The sequence below is a fragment of the Gouania willdenowi genome, chromosome 8 (assembly GCF_900634775.1).
Source record: "Gouania willdenowi chromosome 8, fGouWil2.1, whole genome shotgun sequence".
Taxonomy (NCBI): domain Eukaryota; kingdom Metazoa; phylum Chordata; class Actinopteri; order Blenniiformes; family Gobiesocidae; genus Gouania; species Gouania willdenowi.
The window spans coordinates 21956638-21977820 of NC_041051.1; the positions used below are offsets into that span (position 1 = coordinate 21956638).

The 21183-nt window shown below is 38.7% G+C and overlaps 2 protein-coding genes across 3 annotated transcripts in view; both read left to right on the forward strand.

Annotated features, from left to right (window-relative positions):
- On the forward strand, positions 1-4653 carry cnp (2'',3''-cyclic nucleotide 3'' phosphodiesterase). Its single transcript, XM_028455122.1, has 4 exons — positions 1-109; positions 1930-3214; positions 3292-3419; positions 3506-4653. Exons 2-4 carry the CDS (start codon positions 1969-1971, stop codon positions 3947-3949), a joined length of 1818 nt encoding a protein of 605 aa, XP_028310923.1. The 5' UTR covers positions 1-109; positions 1930-1968; the 3' UTR covers positions 3950-4653.
- Positions 4654-6429: 1776 nt separating this feature from the next.
- Positions 6430-21183, forward strand: part of aclya (ATP citrate lyase a) — a 32271-nt gene continuing 17517 nt past the window's right edge. Inside the window, exons 1-5 of one of the 2 annotated variants that reach the window (XM_028454593.1) lie at positions 6430-6554; positions 10988-11167; positions 14056-14178; positions 17053-17115; positions 17232-17422. In XM_028454593.1, the coding sequence (XP_028310394.1) occupies positions 11009-11167; positions 14056-14178; positions 17053-17115; positions 17232-17422 (536 nt within the window). In that variant the 5' untranslated portion in view covers positions 6430-6554; positions 10988-11008. The remainder of the gene's footprint in view (positions 6555-10987; positions 11168-14055; positions 14179-17052; positions 17116-17231; positions 17423-21183) is intronic. The other variant, XM_028454594.1, reaches the window with a different exon arrangement.

A 21183-nucleotide genomic window follows, 5' to 3' on the forward strand; every position in this document is an offset into this window, starting at 1 on the left:
CCCGCGACTCCTGCCTTGAAGAGGAGCGTGTGCACGTGTGTGTCCAGCACTGCCTTGTCATTGTGTCCTGAGAGGAGCGCGTGGTCAGACGCTCGTGTAGCCCACTCTGGTAAGATGACGTTTTTTTTTTATTTTTTTATTTTATTTTAACCGTATCGTTCACACACATATATATAGTTTCCTGTTTCACTTAAACAACCCGCCATAAGTTTATATTGTAGCTCTCGCTCTGTCGTTAGCACGTTATCGCGTGGCGCAGCTGGTGCCACAGCCCCAATTGGTTACATTTGGCATTGTTTGAGCTACCATGTGCCTGAGTGTAACACGGCGTCATGTTTAATATCGCGACCAAAGTCTTTGTTAGCACCCCCGCCCCCATTCACCCACGTAGTCGTCGATTTCTTTTTTCTTTTTTTTTTAACTTGTACGCATTTAAAGCTGCGTTTTTAAGTTAAAACTTCGAGCTAACACAAAATATAATTACAGCTACGGTTCCTACACAGCCGGCATGAAATTTAGGATTAGCACAAGTCCGTCATCTCCTAGTTTCGGTTTCACCTGGATAATACTGTGACTATATTTGACCTCTTGCTCCATTTTGATGTCGTGTGGCAGCTTCTTATTTGTCTCATGACCCGTGGTTTCGCCACATCTGTTCAAGTCCAGTATGTGGAAATAAACCACATGCGTTCAGTCACAGGGTGGAGGATGAGATCCTATCCCAAGTTGTGCTTTTCCACAATGTTTCACGTTAACCATTTAGATTATTTTCTTCTTCTGTTAATATTTGACTCTAGGAATCTCAGCTACATTTGGAAATCTGAATGCATCAGCTCAGTTTGTTAGTCCTGCATTATTAAATTGCTGTGTTCACAAGAAGTTGGACATTTAACATTTAATTACAGTTTGAATAAAGGATACTTTACGCAGTTACACCCATCACTGTGTGCAGAATTAATCCACTGTAAAGACATAGTATTACCCAGGGGTGTAAAGAGTACAGATATATCCAACATGAGTAGAAGTACTTTTACTGGATTGAAATTGTACTCGAGTACAAGTCATACTTGCAATACTCAAGTACAAGTGAAAGTAGCTCAAATTAAATAGTACCCAAAATAAGTCACTTTCCCCCCACTTTTATTTTTGGTAATAACTCTGCCATAGTTCCCTTGCCTACAGTAAACATCATGTATACACTTAAAAAGATAGAGACCAAATCTATCACAATTGAAACTTCATTTATTTTCTACAAAGGCATCTGCATAAAATAAAAGGTTTGTCAAAATGCACAGTTCTTTAAAAAAAAACACACCAATTAATTAAATTCAAAATAAATACAGTTCTCAGGTTCTAAGTATAGATACATTATGAACTCTAAAACTGAGGAAAATCACCTCCATTCAATGATGTCTTTTTACATTTAATATCATTAGTCAGCTATTACTTTTTTTTTTTTTTTTTTTTGTAGTTTCACAATGTCTGTTTTAAAACAAAAAAAATTACTCAGTAACTATTGGGTGTAGAAGTGTAATGAAATAGTCTACTATTAAAACACACTTATGTACAAGTAAAATGACTGATTTAGAGATGCACCCATAAAATCACTCATTTACAGTAATGTCAGTACTTGTAATCAGTTACTTTCTCCTCTGGTATTACCTTGTGACATAAGTGTCTGCTCTCACATATACAAGATGCAATAAAAATATTCTGAATTATCATACTTTTGACTCGATCATCCACATAATCCAGTTATTTTAGTTTTTTCCCCCCCCCTTCAACTTTTGCATTTCAGTGTCACTACTTTGCCTCATCTCTGCTGTTTTTGTGAAACCTATTACTCTGAATCTGTTTGACAATTACACACTTTTTTTTTCATGACCTTAATTGTTTCATGTGTTTAAAAAAAACCAACATTTTTTTAAGGTACTGGCTGGTTTCTGAAGATACACATAAATCCAAGAAATGGAGTCTGATAAAAGTGGTTTGCCAGAAGAGGCTGTAATGGAAAAAGATGAGCCCATTGTGGAGACACCAGATGCCTCTGAGACGCCACTAGTTGCTGCTGTGGAGAGTGCAGAGCAGCCACCTGTGAATAGTCCCACTGAAGAGCAGAGTGCAGCCACACCTGAGGGGAAGCAAGACATGGACAGTCCAGCTGAGGAAAAACCCGAGCTAGCACCGAGTGACGCGACTCCATCAGAAGAACAATCGCCTGAAAAGGTCTCTGACCCAGTTCAGGCTTCAACCCCATGTTTGCAAAACCCTGAGGAGCAGCCTTTGCCTCAGAATGATCTAGAACCTTCAGAAGTGCCTCAGATAAATGGTCCAACTGAAACGGAGCCAGAGAGATCAGCTGAACCACAGTTGGAACCACCACCGGCACAATCAGCACTTGTAGAGCCACCAAACCCTGAAGAGAAGGCATCGGAGGTCGTGGAGGCTGCCACAGTGGGTGTGGTGTCTACAGAAGTCGAAGCTGCAAATCTTGAGCCAAAAGAAGTCCAGAAGGAGGTGGAAGCTGATGTCACAGAATCTGATCCTATGAAAACAGCAGAAGTTGTATCTGAGCAGGCTGCTGCTGAGCCCCCTAAGGAAGTGGATACACTTCCTGCTGTGGGTTCCCTTTCATTTGCTTTATTGGAGATGGAGCAAACCAAAAAAGCCCTGCAGAGCACTCGCACCCTGGTCGTGCTTAGAGGCCTTCCGGGAAGTGGGAAAAGCTTCCTGGCACGTGCCATTGCAGATGCCTTCAAAGACTGTTCCACTGTAATTTGTGCTGACGACTACGGTGTGGTACCAGAAAACAAAGCCTCATGTGCAGATGGGTACAAAGCCCTGGATGAGGCCATCGTGGCTCTGTGCGGTGGAGAAAAAACCCCTGTGCTGATTGTGGTTGACGACACCAACCACACCCAAGACCGCCTGGCCCGAATGGGAGAGATTGCTGTGCAGCACAGTCTTCTCGCCCTCTTCTTGGAACCCCATACTGAGTGGAGCAGAGACCCAGAACAGCTCAGCAAGAAGAACAAGCGTGGGCTTGATGTGGCTCAGCTGGAAACCATGAGACTTCAGCTCGAAGAAGTGAAAATTCCTCTGTTCTATGGCTGGTTTCTCATGTCCCCTGCCAATGAAAAAGTCAAGTGCAGCGCCATAGACTTTGTCAAAACATTGGACACCTTGGAGGCCTTCAAAAAGCATTCGGCTGACTGTAAGCAGTTTAAAAAATTTTGGTTTAAAGTTGTGATTGTATGAGTTGGAATTGAATGTCTTGTGTTCACCTTGCAGTCACAGGGAAAGCTGAAAAGGAAGTTGACCTAGAGCAACACTTTAAAGCCAAAGCATCCCTCCACTGTACTACGAAGTTCTCTAACTATGGAAAAGCTGAGGGGGCTAAAGAGTATGCACAGAATCTAGTAAGACAATATTTGACTTAAAAATTTCCTAGTCCAAAAACAGTCATAGTGAAACATTTGTGATGACTTGTTTTTCTTTTCCTTAGGTGGTTAAAGATCATTTCGGCTCTGTGTCTGAGTTATCCCTCATTGCTTTCTTCGTCACTCCTCGCACTGTTGGTGCCAGAGTGTCCCTCACTAAGGAGCAGCTTCAGCTGTGGCCAGTAGATGCAGAGTCGTCCGTCCCTGGAGCTACCGGTCTGCCACATGGAAGCCGTGCCCATGTGACCCTGGCCTGTGCTGCAGGTGTGGAGGCAGTCCAAACAGGCCTGGATCTGCTTGACATCCTGGCTCTGCAGAAGGATGGCCAGCAGGGGGAGCTGGTGGAGATGGAGCTGGGCTCTCTCTCCTATTACGGAGAGGGAAGGTGGATGCTGGCCCTCAGGGAGCCCATTTGCGCCTCAGCTTGTTTCTCAAGTTCTTATAAGTGTAAACAGCCTGAACTAGCTAAACCAGAGAAGAAAAAGAAGCCAAAGTGCACCATACTGTAAATGCAGGCACTGATGATGTTCTGTTACAGTTAGTGGATGAATTGTGGGGCTAAATTTGTGTATGGTTTGTCTGTGCAGTGTTTAGGGTTCCAGTTAAAACCACCCTAAATTAACGAGTTGTGTGCCTTTACTGTTTTTGCACAGAACCTAAGATGCCTTTTATCCATTTAGGCTTGTTCCGCTGTAGTTCAGTATTTTGTTGCACTTAGAGCTGTATTTGTGTGTGATCTGCCCAAGGTTTGAGTGCCATGTTTAATGTTAACATTAGTGTTTGTAGGCTCTTGTACCAGAGTAATAGTATTGCACTTGCTACTTGACAGATTCTGTCTGATGTTTGCATTAGTGTAATTAAATATTGCATGACATTTCTGTGCATGGTTTTGTGCTGCACACCTTAAGCTGTGTTGGTAGCAAATGGACCAAAAGTTGTTTGGAAACAAATGTGAACTGTAGAGAATTTTCCCTGGTAGAAGAAATGTCTTTGTGGCTAGTTTGATGGGGAGAATACTGACAGCTATGGCATTGTTTCAGCAGATGTTTTTCCACAGTGCAAGACTGCACTATTGGTCCTTTTATTTTATTGAAAAAGCACTTCATGCATTTCAATTTGTGTCCCTTGAAGTTTTGGATATCCTACATTGTGTAGCATGTGGACCACTTTTTGCACTTTTGTACACCTAATAAACCATGCTTTGCTCCACCCATTTACAGCTTCCATGCTCTTATATACAAAGTTACACTTGACTGCTATATTCTTCCAATAATACTTTTTATTATTATTGCATTTAATTATTGTAATTTAAACTAAAGACTTGTCTGTCAACATTTTTGCAAAAACAGATTATGTAAGGATGACTCCAAGTGAGCAGTTTCACAAGTTAAATATTTAGTGTCAACTAAGGTAAATTGCAAAAACCTTTTCTGTGTAATAGTGTGCCTTGGGAAAATAGTTAACAAAAATTGTAAATCTGTTATGGATAATTTTAAAGCACTTAAGGATAAACAAAGCTAATTCAAAGAACAAGTTGGGAGTATAGATGGCAGGAAACGTGTATTAAGATTATAAATTGGCTGACAAAATTCTACATAATTTAGGGTATTTTGCGTCCAAAGTTAAGAACCGCTCTTTCAATGTTATGCATAAATCCATATCTTCTAAATCTAATTTAAAAGCCCTACTAAGCCTAAAACATTTCCTCACAACCTGATTGCACATACACTGACCTACATGTGATTTTACAACACCATGACGGGTGATTTAACGACGTAGATATGGGCAGGGACAAAGGCGCGCTCTGATTGGATTCTTAAAGAGTCAGAGAAAATTTAAACCAATCAGTGACAGCGACTGATGAGTCCACGAGTAGCGTTTGCGATAATGCGTTCAAGTACAAATGGGATTTTGTTCTTTAGGCTGGTATCTGTTGAAATCAATGACTTCTGAGTCATTTCATTTACACAATGATCTTTCATAGTATACCTATGGAGGATCAATTAAAATTACATTTTCACCTAAATGCAGGTGAGCCAAATCCGTTTTCCCACCCATACTGATAGTCTATCTGCATTTTTTTTTTTAAGAACTAAAAACAATTCTTCTTAGCTTTCAACTGAAAAAACAGTTTAGCAACGAGAAGAAAAAAAACCCTGTATAGACAGTTTAGATTATTTTTTCCTATCATCCATGGCGAACCTTGATGCAATTTGTTTTGTTTTGTTTACATAATATTAATTTGCACTTTTGTTTGGGGATATTATTGTAGTGTTATGCAATGTGTATTTAGTAAAATTAAAACAAGTTTTAGCTTTACTAAACATGCAACAGTAGTCTATGGCAGTGATTCTCAACTGGTGGGTGGGCACCCAAAAGTGGGTCACGGACCTGTACTGGGTGGGTCGCGAACAGCTGGTCAAAAAAGAATAAATACTTAATGTCTCTCATGTTGGACTAGTCTTTTATTTTGAAATTAACCTTTGTTTGACAGGCATGCTGTAAAAATGCATGTTGCACAGGTACGGACACAGGAAAATGTATATATTTGTTTAAAAAAAAAGATTATATATGTGTTTTCAACAGCTATTTTACATTTGGTTGGTTGAATTCTAAAAAGAAAAAAAAAAGTGGGTTGCGACTTAATGACCGTGACAAAATGTGGGTCCCAGGGTGAAACCAGTTGAGAACCCCTGGTCAATGGCATTATTTGCAAAACAAATGGGTTAGAAAAAGTGCATGTTCATCTTTATATTTGATCTACAAATACACTTTTTTGATATAATTTATGTTTTTCAGTATATAAACATTTTTTATTTTGAAGTTCACGATTCGGGCGTTTGAAGTCTATTGCACATACTTGTGTGGTTTAAAGGGTTGTTTCCTTCTCGTTTGTGTTTTTTTCCCTTCTTTTTTTCTGAGTCCGTGAAGGCATCTTTTTAGATTGTTGCAGATTCAGCCAATCAGACGTCAGCCAAGGCAGTGGGCGGATGAAGCTCTGAGACAAAACTCCGTAGAACCAGAGCACAGGTTGTTTCTGGTTCTACAGGCAGGGACAGAAGCGCCAGCACCGAGGAAAAACTACTCCATTCGCCACGGCTCTCACTGAACAAGGTGTGCTATGTGTTATATTATATTAGAGGCTTTAAAAATAACGTTTGAATACCTGTTGTAGTTGTTTTGTTCTTACTTTGTTAGTAGTCTATCTTAACGAGTTCACTTTTACTATATTTACATTTTGTGCTTGCTTAATGTTGCCAGTTTCTGCGTCTTTAAATTGCCGTCTTTGGATTAAAAAATTGTATGTATATATATATATATATATATATATATATATATATATATATATATATATATATATATATATTAAATATCTTCGAAAAAAACAACACACAAACATGTGTACAAGTAAGTCATACATAAAACACTAGAGTACAAATAAAAAGTAGCTCAATTGAATAATTTTCAAAGTAAAAGCTACTTATTAATTTCACCCCCCATGTTTATTTTTGGTAATAAATCTTGCCAAGGTTCCCTTGTATACAGTAAACATCTTATGTATAAACTTAAAAAAGGAAGAAACCAAACCTTACACAATTGGAACTTAATTTATTTTTTCACAAAGGTATATATATGTATAAAATAAAAGGTTTATCAAAACCCATGAAAGTAACTCAATTACAGTAGCGTGAGTACAATCAATTACTTTCACCTGTGCTAATTACATCTTTCCCAACTTCAGCTAGGGCTGGGCGACATGGATCAAAGCTCAATACTCAACATTTTTTCTCAAAATGGCAATGCATGATCTAAATCTCGATAATTTTAATTCAAATGAAGTCTGACCAACAAGACAATTCAGGGTTAAATTTGCTGATGCAAAATGTCATACAGGCACATTTAATATAGGTGATAGTGTAATTTTCTATATCGCCAAAATAGAAAACTTGATGTATCTTAAATTTCAATACATTACTCATCCCTAAGTTTCATTGCTTGTTAAATCCTCTGAGTAACGAATAGGAGGAGAAAGGGCAGTGTTTTCTGGCTATTTATCTTCTCCCCACATTCTAGTTAAACTGGCCAGACATTGCCATCAGTCATCAGTGTACTCGCAGTTTTTTGGTATTTACTAAATCTTGACAGTTCAGACATCAGATGATGGATGAGTTTTTTGCTCAACCACATTTTCCTGGTGAGAATACAGTGACTTGGGGACAACTGTGATCAATACTGACAAAAGCTTCATGACAGTCGCATTAATCTATTTTAAAAAATTAGCTGGCAGAGCAGGAGTGGGACTGTTGGAGCCAATAAGGGAGCTTTCAGACTAATGAAGCACATGGTAAAGCTGGTTTCCATCCCCGCAGGGTTACATGGGGCTGTTAGGGTTTAAAGACAGGTAATTAGGGAAGTTATTAGTACGTTAGAGCAATATATTTCTTCAGCAGCAATGTATTTCTTCTTTAAGTAAAAAGTAATGCCACAAAATAAGGTGTTATTTTACCACCTAGTGATGGTAAGGGTGTGAGTCATAGAGCATCACTCCCCTCCTCCTTCTTTTTTTTGTTGTTTTTTATTTTTTAAGAAAACAAACACAAGGTTCAGATTTAAAGCCTTAAATTTAAAGATGATGATACACAAACTTCGATTGGAGGAAATTGTAGTACCTATAACCAGAGATGGCAAAACTACCGTATTTTTCGGACTATAAGGCACACTATCAATGAATGGGTCTGACGGAGTCTATTTTCATACATAAGGCGCACCGGACTATAAGGCGCACCGGTTTATTATTATTATTATTAAGACGCATTAAGCGAAACAAAATAGTCAGATAAGTCAAACTTTATTCAACTCATTATCAATAACTCTCAACATTGTTCAGGTTTAATACATAAAATACAGAACAATACACTCACTTTTTCAGTTCAGTATGTTGAAGCACAGTACTGGTACATATCACTCCACGAGGCGCCTGACTACGGTAGCCCTAAAGTGCCAAAAATCCATCAAGCAGTGCAGCTTCATAGTTTACCAACGTTGTACTAAATAACATAAGGTGCACCTGATTATAAGGCGCAATGTCGATTTTTGAGAAAATTAAAAGATTTTAAGTGCCCCTTATAGTCCGAAAAATACGGTACTAGTCTTCAGTACACAAGTAAAAGTGTAGATACGTGAATAAAAAATGACTCTAGTAAAAGTGAAAGCATTGAAGTTGCTCCCTTACTTGAGTAAAAGTATAAAAGTACACGCTACGAAATGTATTTAAGTAAAAAGTAAAACAAACGTCGATTCAATAATAAGACGGGGGTTTTTAAACCAGCAAATTCCATCCATCTATCCATTTTCTGACCCGCTTGTTCCTGTTTTCAGGGTCACAGAGGCCAGTGAATTCAATATCTTTTTTTTTTTTTTTTTTAAGAACTTTTTAAAGAACTTAATTTCCATGTACCAGAAAACTGGCACATGGAAATTAATTAAATCTGTTGCCCTTCATGAACACATGGAGAATTTAAAAACTTAAAAATGTTAACTATAAAACTAAGGGACCTGCCTAACAGGAAAAAAAGCTCAAGCTACTTAAAATCTTTCATTTTGCTTCAAGAGAATCATGTTTTCCAGGTTTCTTTGCGGTTGTTGGTTTGCGTCTTTTTACGTTGTGACGTTATCTTCGAAGGTGTTAAAAGTAACAAGCTTGTTTTTAAAATGTATGGAGTAGAAAGTGAAGATATTTGTTTAAAAAAGTAAGGAGTGAAAGTGAAACGTTGACAAAAACAGAAATACTCAAGAAAAAAGAAAAAAAAACGACTTAAATACATTAACAAAGTATTGTATATTATATAGACTGAGTGTTTTTGCATGTGGTTTTAACCAGATGCAAAATCAATGGCACATTTTTGCAGTTGTCACTTTTAACAAGTTGTATCAGAAAGGTTATCAAGACTAATAAAGGGCCTGTGCAAATTTCTGTTTGATTTGAGATGATCAGAACGTTCTTTGCTGATAAGCGTGGAACAAAACGATTGACGGCGGTATCGAAAAGTAACGCCCTGCGTTTCCAAAAGAAAAGGAACAGCAAACATCAAAAATGGGTTCAATGAGTTTGAGATTTGTTGAAATCTGTGGATTTTGGTGAAGTTTCAAGAACATTGTGTATTTCCAAAATTTCATCAGTTCATTGAAAACTGACCTTGCAGTGGTTCACAAAGTGCAACTACAGATATTTATCAGAATCAGAAAAGTTAATCAGGAAAGTTGTATTCGCCAAGTACAGTTTAAAAACAATACATGGAATTTAGCTTGGTGTATGGTGCCAAGAACAAAAAACTAAATAAAAACAAAAACAAACCAGAAACACTATATAATAATAATAATAATAATAGTAATAATAATAATAAATTTGTAATGTGACACCTGAATTGATTCATGTGAAGGGGAATGATTTCCTCTGTTATTTTGATATCCAGTGCTGATATTTACAGCGATATGAACTGAACAACACAAGAAATGCAAGCATTTTTTGGTATAGCTTTCTTTGTGGTGACGTCCTTTGAAATTGAGTTTTTTCATAAAAAATAACAGTAAATTTGTGACCTCCATGTGCTGTAATTAATGCAGCAAATCCTCTGCACATCAAATAGAATAATTTACAGATTTCTTGTGCGGAAATGTTTGCTGTTCCTTTCTCGGGGCGTTTTGATGTTCGAGCACTGTTTGGCGTCTGGATATAAGCGTGAATGGAGATGTGACGATCGATTACGTGTGGTCACTTGTCACACGTGGTCTTGGTTTGTCACGAGTGGTCCCTGAGCCATGAAGCATTCTCCTCAGCCATTGAAAGAAATGCTCATAATTGAACAATCTCAGTCCCTAATATGTATTACATGTTACAGCTTCCATACATGACAAGGTGTAAAGGCGAGAACGTCTAATATTCCGTGTCTTTTCTGTCATTTTTAATCAAAGCCCACACATCTGATTGGACATTCATCACAGTGTTATGGTGCATTGATGAAAGTAGGGGAAAAGTGTGTCGGCTCCCTCAGAGAAAGTTAAGAGTAAAGGTCAAGCAATGTGGCAACTCCACCCTAAAGCAGTAAAGTTGATACAATATCCTTTTTGTTTGCATTTGGGATATGACAGATCTGGATGGGAATCAAAATCTGTCATATTGCTAGCTTTAAAAATAGAATTTGAATTCAGACAAAGATTTTAAACAATTAAAGAAGGTATTGGGAGTACTAGAGGCTATATCATAATAACACATTAAAAGCTCATATAAAATACGATGCTTATTTCTTATTCCTGATAAAATTAGTTACCATGTTACTGACCATTCAAATATTGAATCGTTGTATTTGACACGGAAACTTGGACAGAAATGTCTCATTGGTGATGGTTGATTGAACATGTATCTTCATGAATTCCTCCTCTTACTTCTCTGCCCTTCATATTCATGCGATTACTGTTCAATTGTTCCCCGTATTCAGTTGTAACCATCTACAGTATTTGCTCATGGTTTTGACACGTCTTTCTCCCAGACCAGCCCAGCCTGAGCAGCCATGTCGGCCAAAGCCATCTCCGAGCAGACAGGGAAGGAGTTCCTCTACAAATACATCTGTACGTCGGCTGACGTCCAGAACAAGTTTCGCTTTGCAAACGTGACGCCTCAGACGGATTTTGAGCGCCTTGTGAAGGAGCACCCATGGCTGCTGACAGAGGTGGGAGCGTTCATCCACTGACCACCTGTGTTGGATTTTAAAACTTGTTCTTGTGTAGAAAATGTGGAAAAATTGTGTTTCACTGACTAAGCAGATTACATCACTAATTTAAAGGCTATATATTTCCATTACAGCTTCTCATGAGCTTATAGAGACACATCGCCTCTTTATGGAGACAACCACTTAGCCTGGCAGCCAAGTCTTCCCCTGGGGCGGCTTTTTAGCTGATTTCACAGACGAACCGGGGCTCTGTCGGTTGTTCCTTCTCCTTCTGCACACTGTCTGCAAAATAAATCATGCTTTCAGTTGTAAGAATTTCAGTGTAATACAAAATTTTTAGGTAGAGGCATTTTTACAAATCCTACTCTCTATCTTGTTCTACTCAAGGCTGAGCAGGTAGACAGGCTGTAATGGAGACTAATTTAATTACTCTGTTACTCATCTGAAAAGGACAGCATGTCACTTTCCTCATCGCTCCTTCCCAACAGAGGCTTTTTATCGAGGAGGAGGAGGATGCAGTGGGCAGATACACAGAGATGTGTGCGGCTGTAGAATTGATTAGAAAATTGCATTAACTTTCACCCCAACCTTCTCTTCTTTAGCTCACTGGCAAGCTCCCATCTAGTAATGGCTCTGCTGTCATAAGTCATTCCCTTTATGCTGCCTGCAAGTTGGGGGAAGGTTGCTGACGCTGGCGAGGGTTGGACGTAGCAATGTTTGTGTGTCCTACATGGATGGTTGGTACATACAGTGCATAGTGAATTTTAATAGCAAAAAAATCAAAGAAAATATCTTTAAAAGTCACTGTAAAGCAGGCAGGAATATAAAAACCTTGTAGATGACATTTTGCACACCTCAGACACTTGCATTGACAGACTTTCTTCCACTAAATGGTCTCAATGTCCTCCTTGACTCCTCCTCTACTCGCTCTCCTGCTCACCCGTGTCTCAGCCCGATCTCCATCCTGTGTCGTATGTAAACAGTGCAGCTGACTGCCAGCTGTGGCTGCTCCGATGCACAACAAAAGCTCATAATAGCAGCTTTGTACACGTCCAATGTAGCTCCAACGCACATTATTGTGCTGTCAGTAGTATTGAATAAAAAAAATGTGAAAGAAAATCAAAGGGATCTGGTAGTAGCCAATGTAAATACTACACCGGACTTGAGATCACATCGATACGACCATTGCTGCACCTCATTATTTATATTTTAAGGTATGAAATCCTTCAAAAAAGTACTTCAAATGTGTGTGTTTTTTTTTTTTTTTTTAAATGTGAATATAATTTCACTTCACTGCCATTTATTTATTTGTTTGTTTGCATGTTAGCTGGATTACATCCAAAGTACTTAATACAATTTGACAAAATCTTACCCAAAGATAGACCTTATGTCTTAGAAGATTTAATTACATTTTGGAGGGGATCCGGATCAATAAACTGATTTTGAGTCACTATTGGTGAAATTTCAAAAATTCACATCTCGATTCGTAATCGACCGATCTTTATAAATTGGACTCGGTTATGTCGGAATGGTTATTAATTTATTCCACCAAGTTTCATCCGAATCAGATCTGGAATCCACATTTCATCATGATTTATCAAAAGCAATGGGGTAAACAAAGAAAACAAGGTTGATTTGTGACGGTGTAAATCAAACTGTGTTTATTGTTGACCAATACAGTAATTGGCATGACATGGATCTCAATGGATCGCCACTGTTGTATGTAATTGTAATCCCTTAAATTTGATACAATTTAGTCGATTAAAATTATTGCGAAATGAATTAATGCAACGAGAATAACACCAAACACACATGTAAACACTAGAACTAAATGTCATTTGCATCCTAAGACTAAATCGGCTGTAAAAAATAACAATAAATACAAATAACTCATTTAGCTTAGACATTAAAATCCATAGAAGGTAAATTAATGGTACAGTAATAGATTTTAGCCATTTGGTCACTATGCTGAATTTAAAACGACACCTGTTTTTTTTTTTTTTAATAATCACTTCCATTACTTACAGCAGTATTTCGCAAACTGGGGTCCACCAGCTATATATTGAATTAGGATCTTTGACAAAAGAGGCAGCTTTTGTCTGTTTTTATCATTTTATTATTGTTAATAATTAGATTATTGTGTCTGGGGGAGAAACCGGTCGGGGGCTTATGCTATAGACTCTTGTTAACCCTTAGGGCCGACATAGGCAATTGGCGGCCCAGGGGCCAGATGCGGCCCTAAGTCTAATTTTGTGCGGCCCCCAAAACAAAATTGTAATTTATGAAGATGGAAGTTATATGAAAAACATAATACACAGAGCTCCAGAAACACAGGAAACGACAGCAAAATGGACAAATAGCCAAGAAAAGTAGAAACAAAAACACAAAAAATAATTTATAAAACACAAAAAAAAGATTCATAAAACACAGAAAATGACAACAAAGACATACTGAACAACCACTTAAACACACAAAATGTTTACAAGAATAATAACAAATACAAAAGGACTTCAAAGACACACAAAAGTACTTAAAATGACAGGAAAAAATAGACAGAATAACAACAAGGACAGAAAAAATATGACAAAAACACAACAAAAATTTGCCATATTGATGAGAAAATCTACAAAAGGAATTTAAAAACAAGCTTGTGTTAATGCTCAGATTGGTCGTTGTTCTAAATGCTGACAATGTGGCCCTCGGATCAGATAATCACATGTTTGTGGCCCCCGCTGTGATAGAAGTTGCCCACCTCTGCCTTGGGGGTCTAAATGAACTATTTTGCTGTTCATATGGTCTTTGACTTACAACAACTGTGATCGTTGAGGTGTAAACAGTGACTATGTCATGCTAACTACTGAGCCTCACTGCTTCATGTGTCCTTGCAGAAACTGGTGGTGAAGCCAGACCAGCTGATCAAAAGGAGAGGAAAGTTGGGTTTGATTGGCGTCAACCTGGACCTGAAGGGCGTTGAGGAGTGGCTCAAACCCCGCCTCATGAAAGAGACCACGGTATGCCATCTGACCTCTGAGATACTACACTTTACTGTATCTGAGCTCTGCTCCAGTCAATGGCTTTCTTTTATCTGGTCCTTTTCATTAATATACCTCTTTTGCACATTTCTTAGCTTGAGGTCTTTGGTTTTTAGTTTTTTTTTTAACATCTGTTGTCGAGTTAAGTGACGGTCTGCTTGTTGTAAATGTGAGCTGTCTGTGGAGGCAGGGGCTTGCATTAAAGTCCATCTATCCACAAAACATCAAGATGACAAGATGCTGCTGCTCTGCCTCATAAACCAAGAGGCAAGATATGGAGAGGCTGACATAGCTCATAAAGCGCTGAAGAAGTGGGTCTGTGCTTCAATCACTGAGATCTATCTCCAAACTGTTTAGATGAAAATGTCAGCAGCTCCCAAAGTGTCTGTAATATACAGGCGCTGCTGTAATGTATCTAATTAAGTTCGATTATAAGCGCCTAAATTAAAAAAACAACATAAATCACACCACTTAATGCTTAATGTCGGCCTTTAGGCAAATATGGGTAAATATAAGTCATCAAGGCTTAGTGGGGTGACAAACAAAATGAATGTTCAGGTTTTCTGGTATTTGTACAATGAAGTAATGATTAAAGTACAGACGTTGCTTTAATTGCATTACAGGAAATGTTGTAACTGTATTACACAATCTCAAAGCTACAAAGTCTTATTTCCTCTTCGTGAATGCTCTTGTTCATTTGTTTTTGTGTTTTTTCCCTCCCCGATAGCCCTATTTTGACCATGATTTGCTACATAATGGCAAAAATGCTTAATTTGGAAATACTGTATGTGCTGGCAGGTATCGGCCTATCCATATATGATACAATATAGAATGTATCCATATGACTATTCCACTGGCAGACAATTCTTTCCATGCTAACGTCTTCAGTAGTCATCATACAATTACCAAAATTACATTTGTATGTACTTGGAAAAAAAATTGATGAAAGTGTACAAATAAGTGAAATAAGGAAGCAGAGTGCAATGATGATGTGGCAAAAATGAGCTTAAAAGCGAGCTTTCACAAATAGAATTTTGATATAGGTGAACATTTTAAATAATAGAAAGTATTGAGAAGAGGGTGCAGGGAACATAAATCTAAGGAAATATTTCATGAGCATATACATGGGTTTTCCCATAGACGTTAGCATGAAGCTAGCAGACTTTTTCTATAGCGGTGTTTTTTATTCTCTGCCGCAAAGTGTGGAAGGTTAATATAGGTTTGAGCTGTCCGAGTTAAAGGGGACAGCTTTTATCAGAAACTGTTGTAACCAAATTTGGTGTGTGGCTTCAGGTTATCAATACCTTTATAGAGTTCGAAAACGAGAAGCGCGCAATTATTTTTTCCGGACTTATTGCCCTTGTTCTGTTTTTTTGGCAGGGGATGTTGATGATTGTTTCCTTGTTTCATTTAAAAAGACATCTTCTGGTGTAGCAGCTCCAAGGTTTTTTTTTTTTTAATTTAGAAATCATTGTATTCAAATATGTATTAATTAATGTAGAAATGTTATCTGATTGAAGATTTCTGCCATTTGTTCTCTCGTTCTCATGCACGTCCTGTCTGTTTTTTATGTTTATGCTATTTAATTCTAAACTATCCTATTCAAGTTTTTCAGGTTTGATACAGTGAGTCCTGGCACTTGAATGAACGCATTCACACACAAATGTCATATTTACAATAATTGGCTTTCCTAATGAGTCTCACTTTGTGTGTTTTATAGCACCTGACCTGCTGTGCGTTATCTTTCATCGCTATGGCCGACCGTTTGTTTATGTGTGTGTGTGTGACTATAAATGTCAGCTCCTTGCCTGGCTCCTTCATATTGTTTTTTTTTTTCTTTCCTCCTGATGGCTGCTCCCAGCCAGTCCTAAGGTTACTCTGCCTGTTACAGAGGAGAAATGACAGCTTCTACCAAATGAGCTGTTAGCGTGACGTGAGCGCGGCTCTGCCTCCAGTCTAACACGACTACTGTGTTTCCTTTTCCCTGAAAACCCAGCTCATTTTCAGACTGTAAGGTTTTACACCCATGTGCCTGGTCCTTTTTAAAAGTATATTTAAAACACATTTTTGGTCTTGATACAATATGTAAAATGGATTGGCTTTAAAATGCTTGTTGGTTTTTTGCTGCATGCTTTTTTTTTTTATATATAAAGCAGAGTGATACAGAGGTTGGAAGCAATGCCTCTCAGTTAGAAGTCATAATTAATCTAATCATGGCAGACTGTCTAGTTTTCACTTTCTAAGTGTATTATTTCTTAGTATTTGGCATTTTTTTGAAAAAATATAATATTTATATAATTATGATTGTTTTATATATTATTTATTATAATATTTTTTATTTTGGCAATATTTATTGTTGATTATGTATGTAGGGTATAATTATGTATGGTTTATTGGTGACGTTGATGCATATTAAATCCATTCATGTGTATAGTAAGTAACAGTAATATTGTAATAAATTATTGGACGATAAAGTGGTGGGAATTACCAAGTTTATACCTTTTCCTGCTTCTTTTCAAACTCGTCTTTGTACATTTATGTTACCTAATTTAATATTTATTCTTTAAATGATGATGCAGGCTTCATGGTTCAAATGTATTGTGTATGATGGAAATTAGTACCTGGATTCAACCCATTTCTAAGATTTCTCTGCTATCATGTGCAGCGTTTAAGGCAGAGAAACCCTTTGGTGATGACAATACAGACACTGTTAGAATAAATACACCAACATAAGCATATTTATGCTTGGAGTCAATAATTTTGCTGTATTTTGTCCACGGGTGATTGATCCACTGATTTTGTTCCTTTTTTTAAAAAATCTGATAAAATAATATTTTCCTGCTTTTGTCACAGGTGGGAAAAGCCAAAGGAATCCTCAAGAACTTCCTAATCGAACCATTTGTGCCCCACAAACAGGTAAAAGCATCCATTTCATATTTCATCAGTGATGTACAATACACAACCTTTAATCGATAAGTGTTTGTGCTACTGTTTGACGCTCAGCGCACTTTGGTGTTTTAAACTATGCCCAGGCAGAGGAGTTCTATGTGTGCATCTATGCTACAAGGGAGGGCGACTATGTGCTCTTTCACCATGAGGGTGGAGTGGATGTTGGCGATGTGGATGCCAAAGCTCAGAAGCTGCTAATTAAGGTGGAGGAAAAGATCAGCAAAGATCTGGTGAAAAAGGAGCTACTCGTCAACGTCCCCAGCGACAAGAAGGAGTAAGTGTAGAATTTGGATTTTATGGAACAATGGTTGTCAAACTTTTTTGGCTCAAGTACCCCCTTTGTCTCACTACCACATTTTGCTCAGAATTCTCTGAAAAACCACTGTAGAGCACAATGATGGAATAAAATAGTGATGACACACCTTTTAAATAAGTGATACAGTATTTAGTGCCTCCTGAATACATTTATCTCTATAGTTTTTATAATTTTCGGTCATCTTTGTCTGTCTCTCTGTTTTTTTTTTTGTGGATTTTGTTGTGATCTTGTGTATTTTTCTCTCATTTAGTGTGTCTTTGTTGTCATTTTGTGTGTTGCTGGTAATAGCAGGTATTTTTCTCTTTTAGTGTGTTTTTTTGGTGTCATTTTGTATATTTTGTTGTTGTTTTGTGAGTTGTTGGTAATATTTAGTATGATTTTCATTTTTCACTAAAAATAAACATTATAAAACCCAATAAAGACCCCAGGCAGTGGCTATCCGTACCGATGCCGTATCAAAATTCCTCATTTGCCAGTTTAGGTCATGTGACTAAGACTAACCCTAACCCTAAAAATTGTTGCGATATAGGGTGATAACCTAAATTGAACCCTAACCCTAAGACGCTATGTACGTATACTTCGATAAACGTACCAATACGTTTACAGAGGCTCTCTCCCCTATCTTCCCCCACCTCCTCCCCCCCTCCCACAGAGACACCTTTCTCCATCAAAGAGAGAGATGTAAATAGACTCTTTAGGAGACAAAACCCCCGTAAGGTTTGTGGACCGGACTCTGTCTCTTCTTCCACCTTAAAGCACTGTGCTGACCAGCTGTCTCCAGTGTTCACAGACATTTTTAACACCTCACTGGAGACATGCATCGTACCAGCCTGTTTTAAGGCCTCCACCATCGTTCCTGTCCCTAAAAAGCTGAGGATCACAGGACTTAATGACTACAGACCCATCGCTCTGACATCTGTGGTCATGAAGTCCTTTGAACGCCTCATGCTCTCCCACATCAAGGACATCACCGACCCCCACCTGGACCCCCTGCAGTTTGCTTATAGATCCAACAGGTCTGTAGACGATGCTGTAAACCTGGCTCTCCACTTCATCCTCCAGCACCTGGACTCCCCAGGCTCCTACGCCAGGATCCTGTTTGTGGACTTCAGCTCTGCTTTCAACACTATAATCCCAGCTCTCCTTCAGGACAAGCTTTCCCAGCTGAACATGCCAGACTCCACCTGCAAGTGGATCACAGACTTCCTGTCTGACAGGAAGCAGCACGTGAAGCTGGGAAAAACCATCTCTGCTCCCCGGACCATCAGCACTGGATCTCCTCAGGGCTGTGTTCTTTCTCCTCTACTCTTCTCCCTGTACACCAACAGCTGCACCTCCTCTCACCAGTCGGTCAAACTCCTGAAGTTTGCAGACGACACGACCATCATCGGTCTCATCTCTGATGGAGACGAGTCTGACTACAGGTGGGAGACAGACCGGCTGGTGTCCTGGTGCAGCCAGAACAACCTGGAGCTCAACGCTTTAAAGACAGTGGAGATGATAGCAGACTTCAGGAAGAACCCAGCCCCCCTCACCCCCCTCACCCTGGGAGACTCTACAGTGAGCTCTGTGGAGTACTTCTGCTTCCTGGGGACCATCATCACTCAGGACCTCAAGTGGGAGCTGAACATCAGCTCCCTTATCAAAAAAGCTCGGCAGAGGATGTACTTCCTGCGGCAGCTGAAGAAGTTCAGTCTGCCAACAAAGATGATGGTGAACTTCTACAGCTCCATCATCCAGTCCATCCTCTGCCTCTCCATCACCATCTGGTACGCTGCAGCTACGGCTAAGGACAAGGCCAGACTGCAGCGTATCATCCACTCTGCAGAGAAGGTCATCGGCTGCAATCTGCCCTCCCTCCAGGACCTGTACGCCTCCAGGATTTTGAGGCGTGCAGGAAAGATTGTGGCCGACCCCTCCCACCCCGGTCATAAACTGTTTCAATCTCTCCCTTCTGGAAAGAGGTTTCGGTCCATCAGGACCAGAACCTCCAGACACAAAAACAGCTTCTTTCCCTCTGCCACCATCCACATGAACACACCCCAAGTCACCCACTGACCCCCCCCCCCCACCCGATCACCACCTCCATGATGACATTATCTGCTGCACTGTATATATATACTGTATATATATATATATATATATATATATCCTTTATTCTCTATCTATCCTTTATTTATCCCTCATCCTTTATATTTATCATTATTATTATTATTATTGTTGCTGGGTTGTTCTGTTTTTTTTTTTTTTATTTATTTATTTATTTTTTTTTTTTTTTTTCATTTTTTTTTTATTTTTTTGTTGTATGTTTTATGCACCAACTACCAAGACAAATTCCTTGTACTGTCCTTAAAACTGTACATGGCCATTAAAAACATTTCTGATTCTGAATAGCACCGGGGGTTGTCCGTACGGCAACCGTATAAATAGACACTTTCTATTTTTAATGCCGTCATCTTAATTTTCCTCTCTCTCTTTCTCTCTCAAGTACCCCCTGTAGTGCCATCGCATACCCCCAGGGGTACACGTACCCCCATTTGAGAACAGTGGTCTGTAATAATAATAATAATCATCATCATCTTTACCATAAAAACCTTTTTTTTAAGCAGATTTGCTCCAAATCCTCATCAGGACTAAAAGCTTTCTATTGTGTAATTTAAACACTAATCGACAGTAAAGGGTGGGTTTGCTTTTCTGCTTCCAGTAAATGTGGGGTGGGGCCTTTAAATGGTGATGTATGAATTACACAAATGACTCACTGGCTCCTTTTTATTAGCCTCTATTCTTCCCCCTTTTACATTCAGAGCACGTCACTTTATTTTAAAGGAAAGAATACAGTATCTCACCCTAAGCCGACCCCCTCTCATCCATCTCCCCCAGCAGTCCCTCCCTTGACAGCCGATTCTGGCCCGACTTTCTGTCTTGGTTGACATTGAAAAGCCTGTCACAGAAAGCACTGCCAAACCATCACCTCACATCCCCACCCTCCAAGACGGGCTCAGATCTAGGCTGTTTGCTGGTCCCCTCCTCCCCATCGGAGGTAGGCACGGGGAAGCTGAGTCACTGTTTGGGTCAGACAGACGCACTGACGTGGTTATGAAGCTGCTCTGCTTCTCTCCTACAACTCTTCTGTTTTGACATGTGATGAAGGAGGTCAACTAAATTCACTGAAACTCAGTTAAAGGTGGGCTGTCTGTTGTTCCAGCTCAGCCTTCAGCTGTACATGTAGTTTATCATGGTTTAAATGGTGTGGAAACATTGGCAGTTGGAGACAAACATGTTCATGCAACTCATAGAGAAACAAATGTTTTGGTAATTCATTATTTAAATGTGGTTTGACTATGAAGAAATGGGTGATTATTAATGTACAGTTTAAGATATATTATTATATAGTGACGTGGCACAGCCTTTTGGCCATTGAAAGTTTTGTTTTTAATGTTTAAAAGAAATTTTTGTTTTTGCATAAATCATAGAAATTAGACAAATATGGCACTTTTTCTATTTCATTGTTTCTCCATAACAAATCATTTATTTAATTTTGCATTTCTGCATTTCTTTTAGCACTTTAAACAGTTAATTAATTTTTTCAATAATTCTTTATTTTTCTGTACTTTTGTTCAAAACAATCACACAAAGTTTACAATGGGTGACAATCGATGCCTGTGGTTTTTACGAGTCCTCTTTCTTAAAACAAAACTCAGAGAATATATATATATATA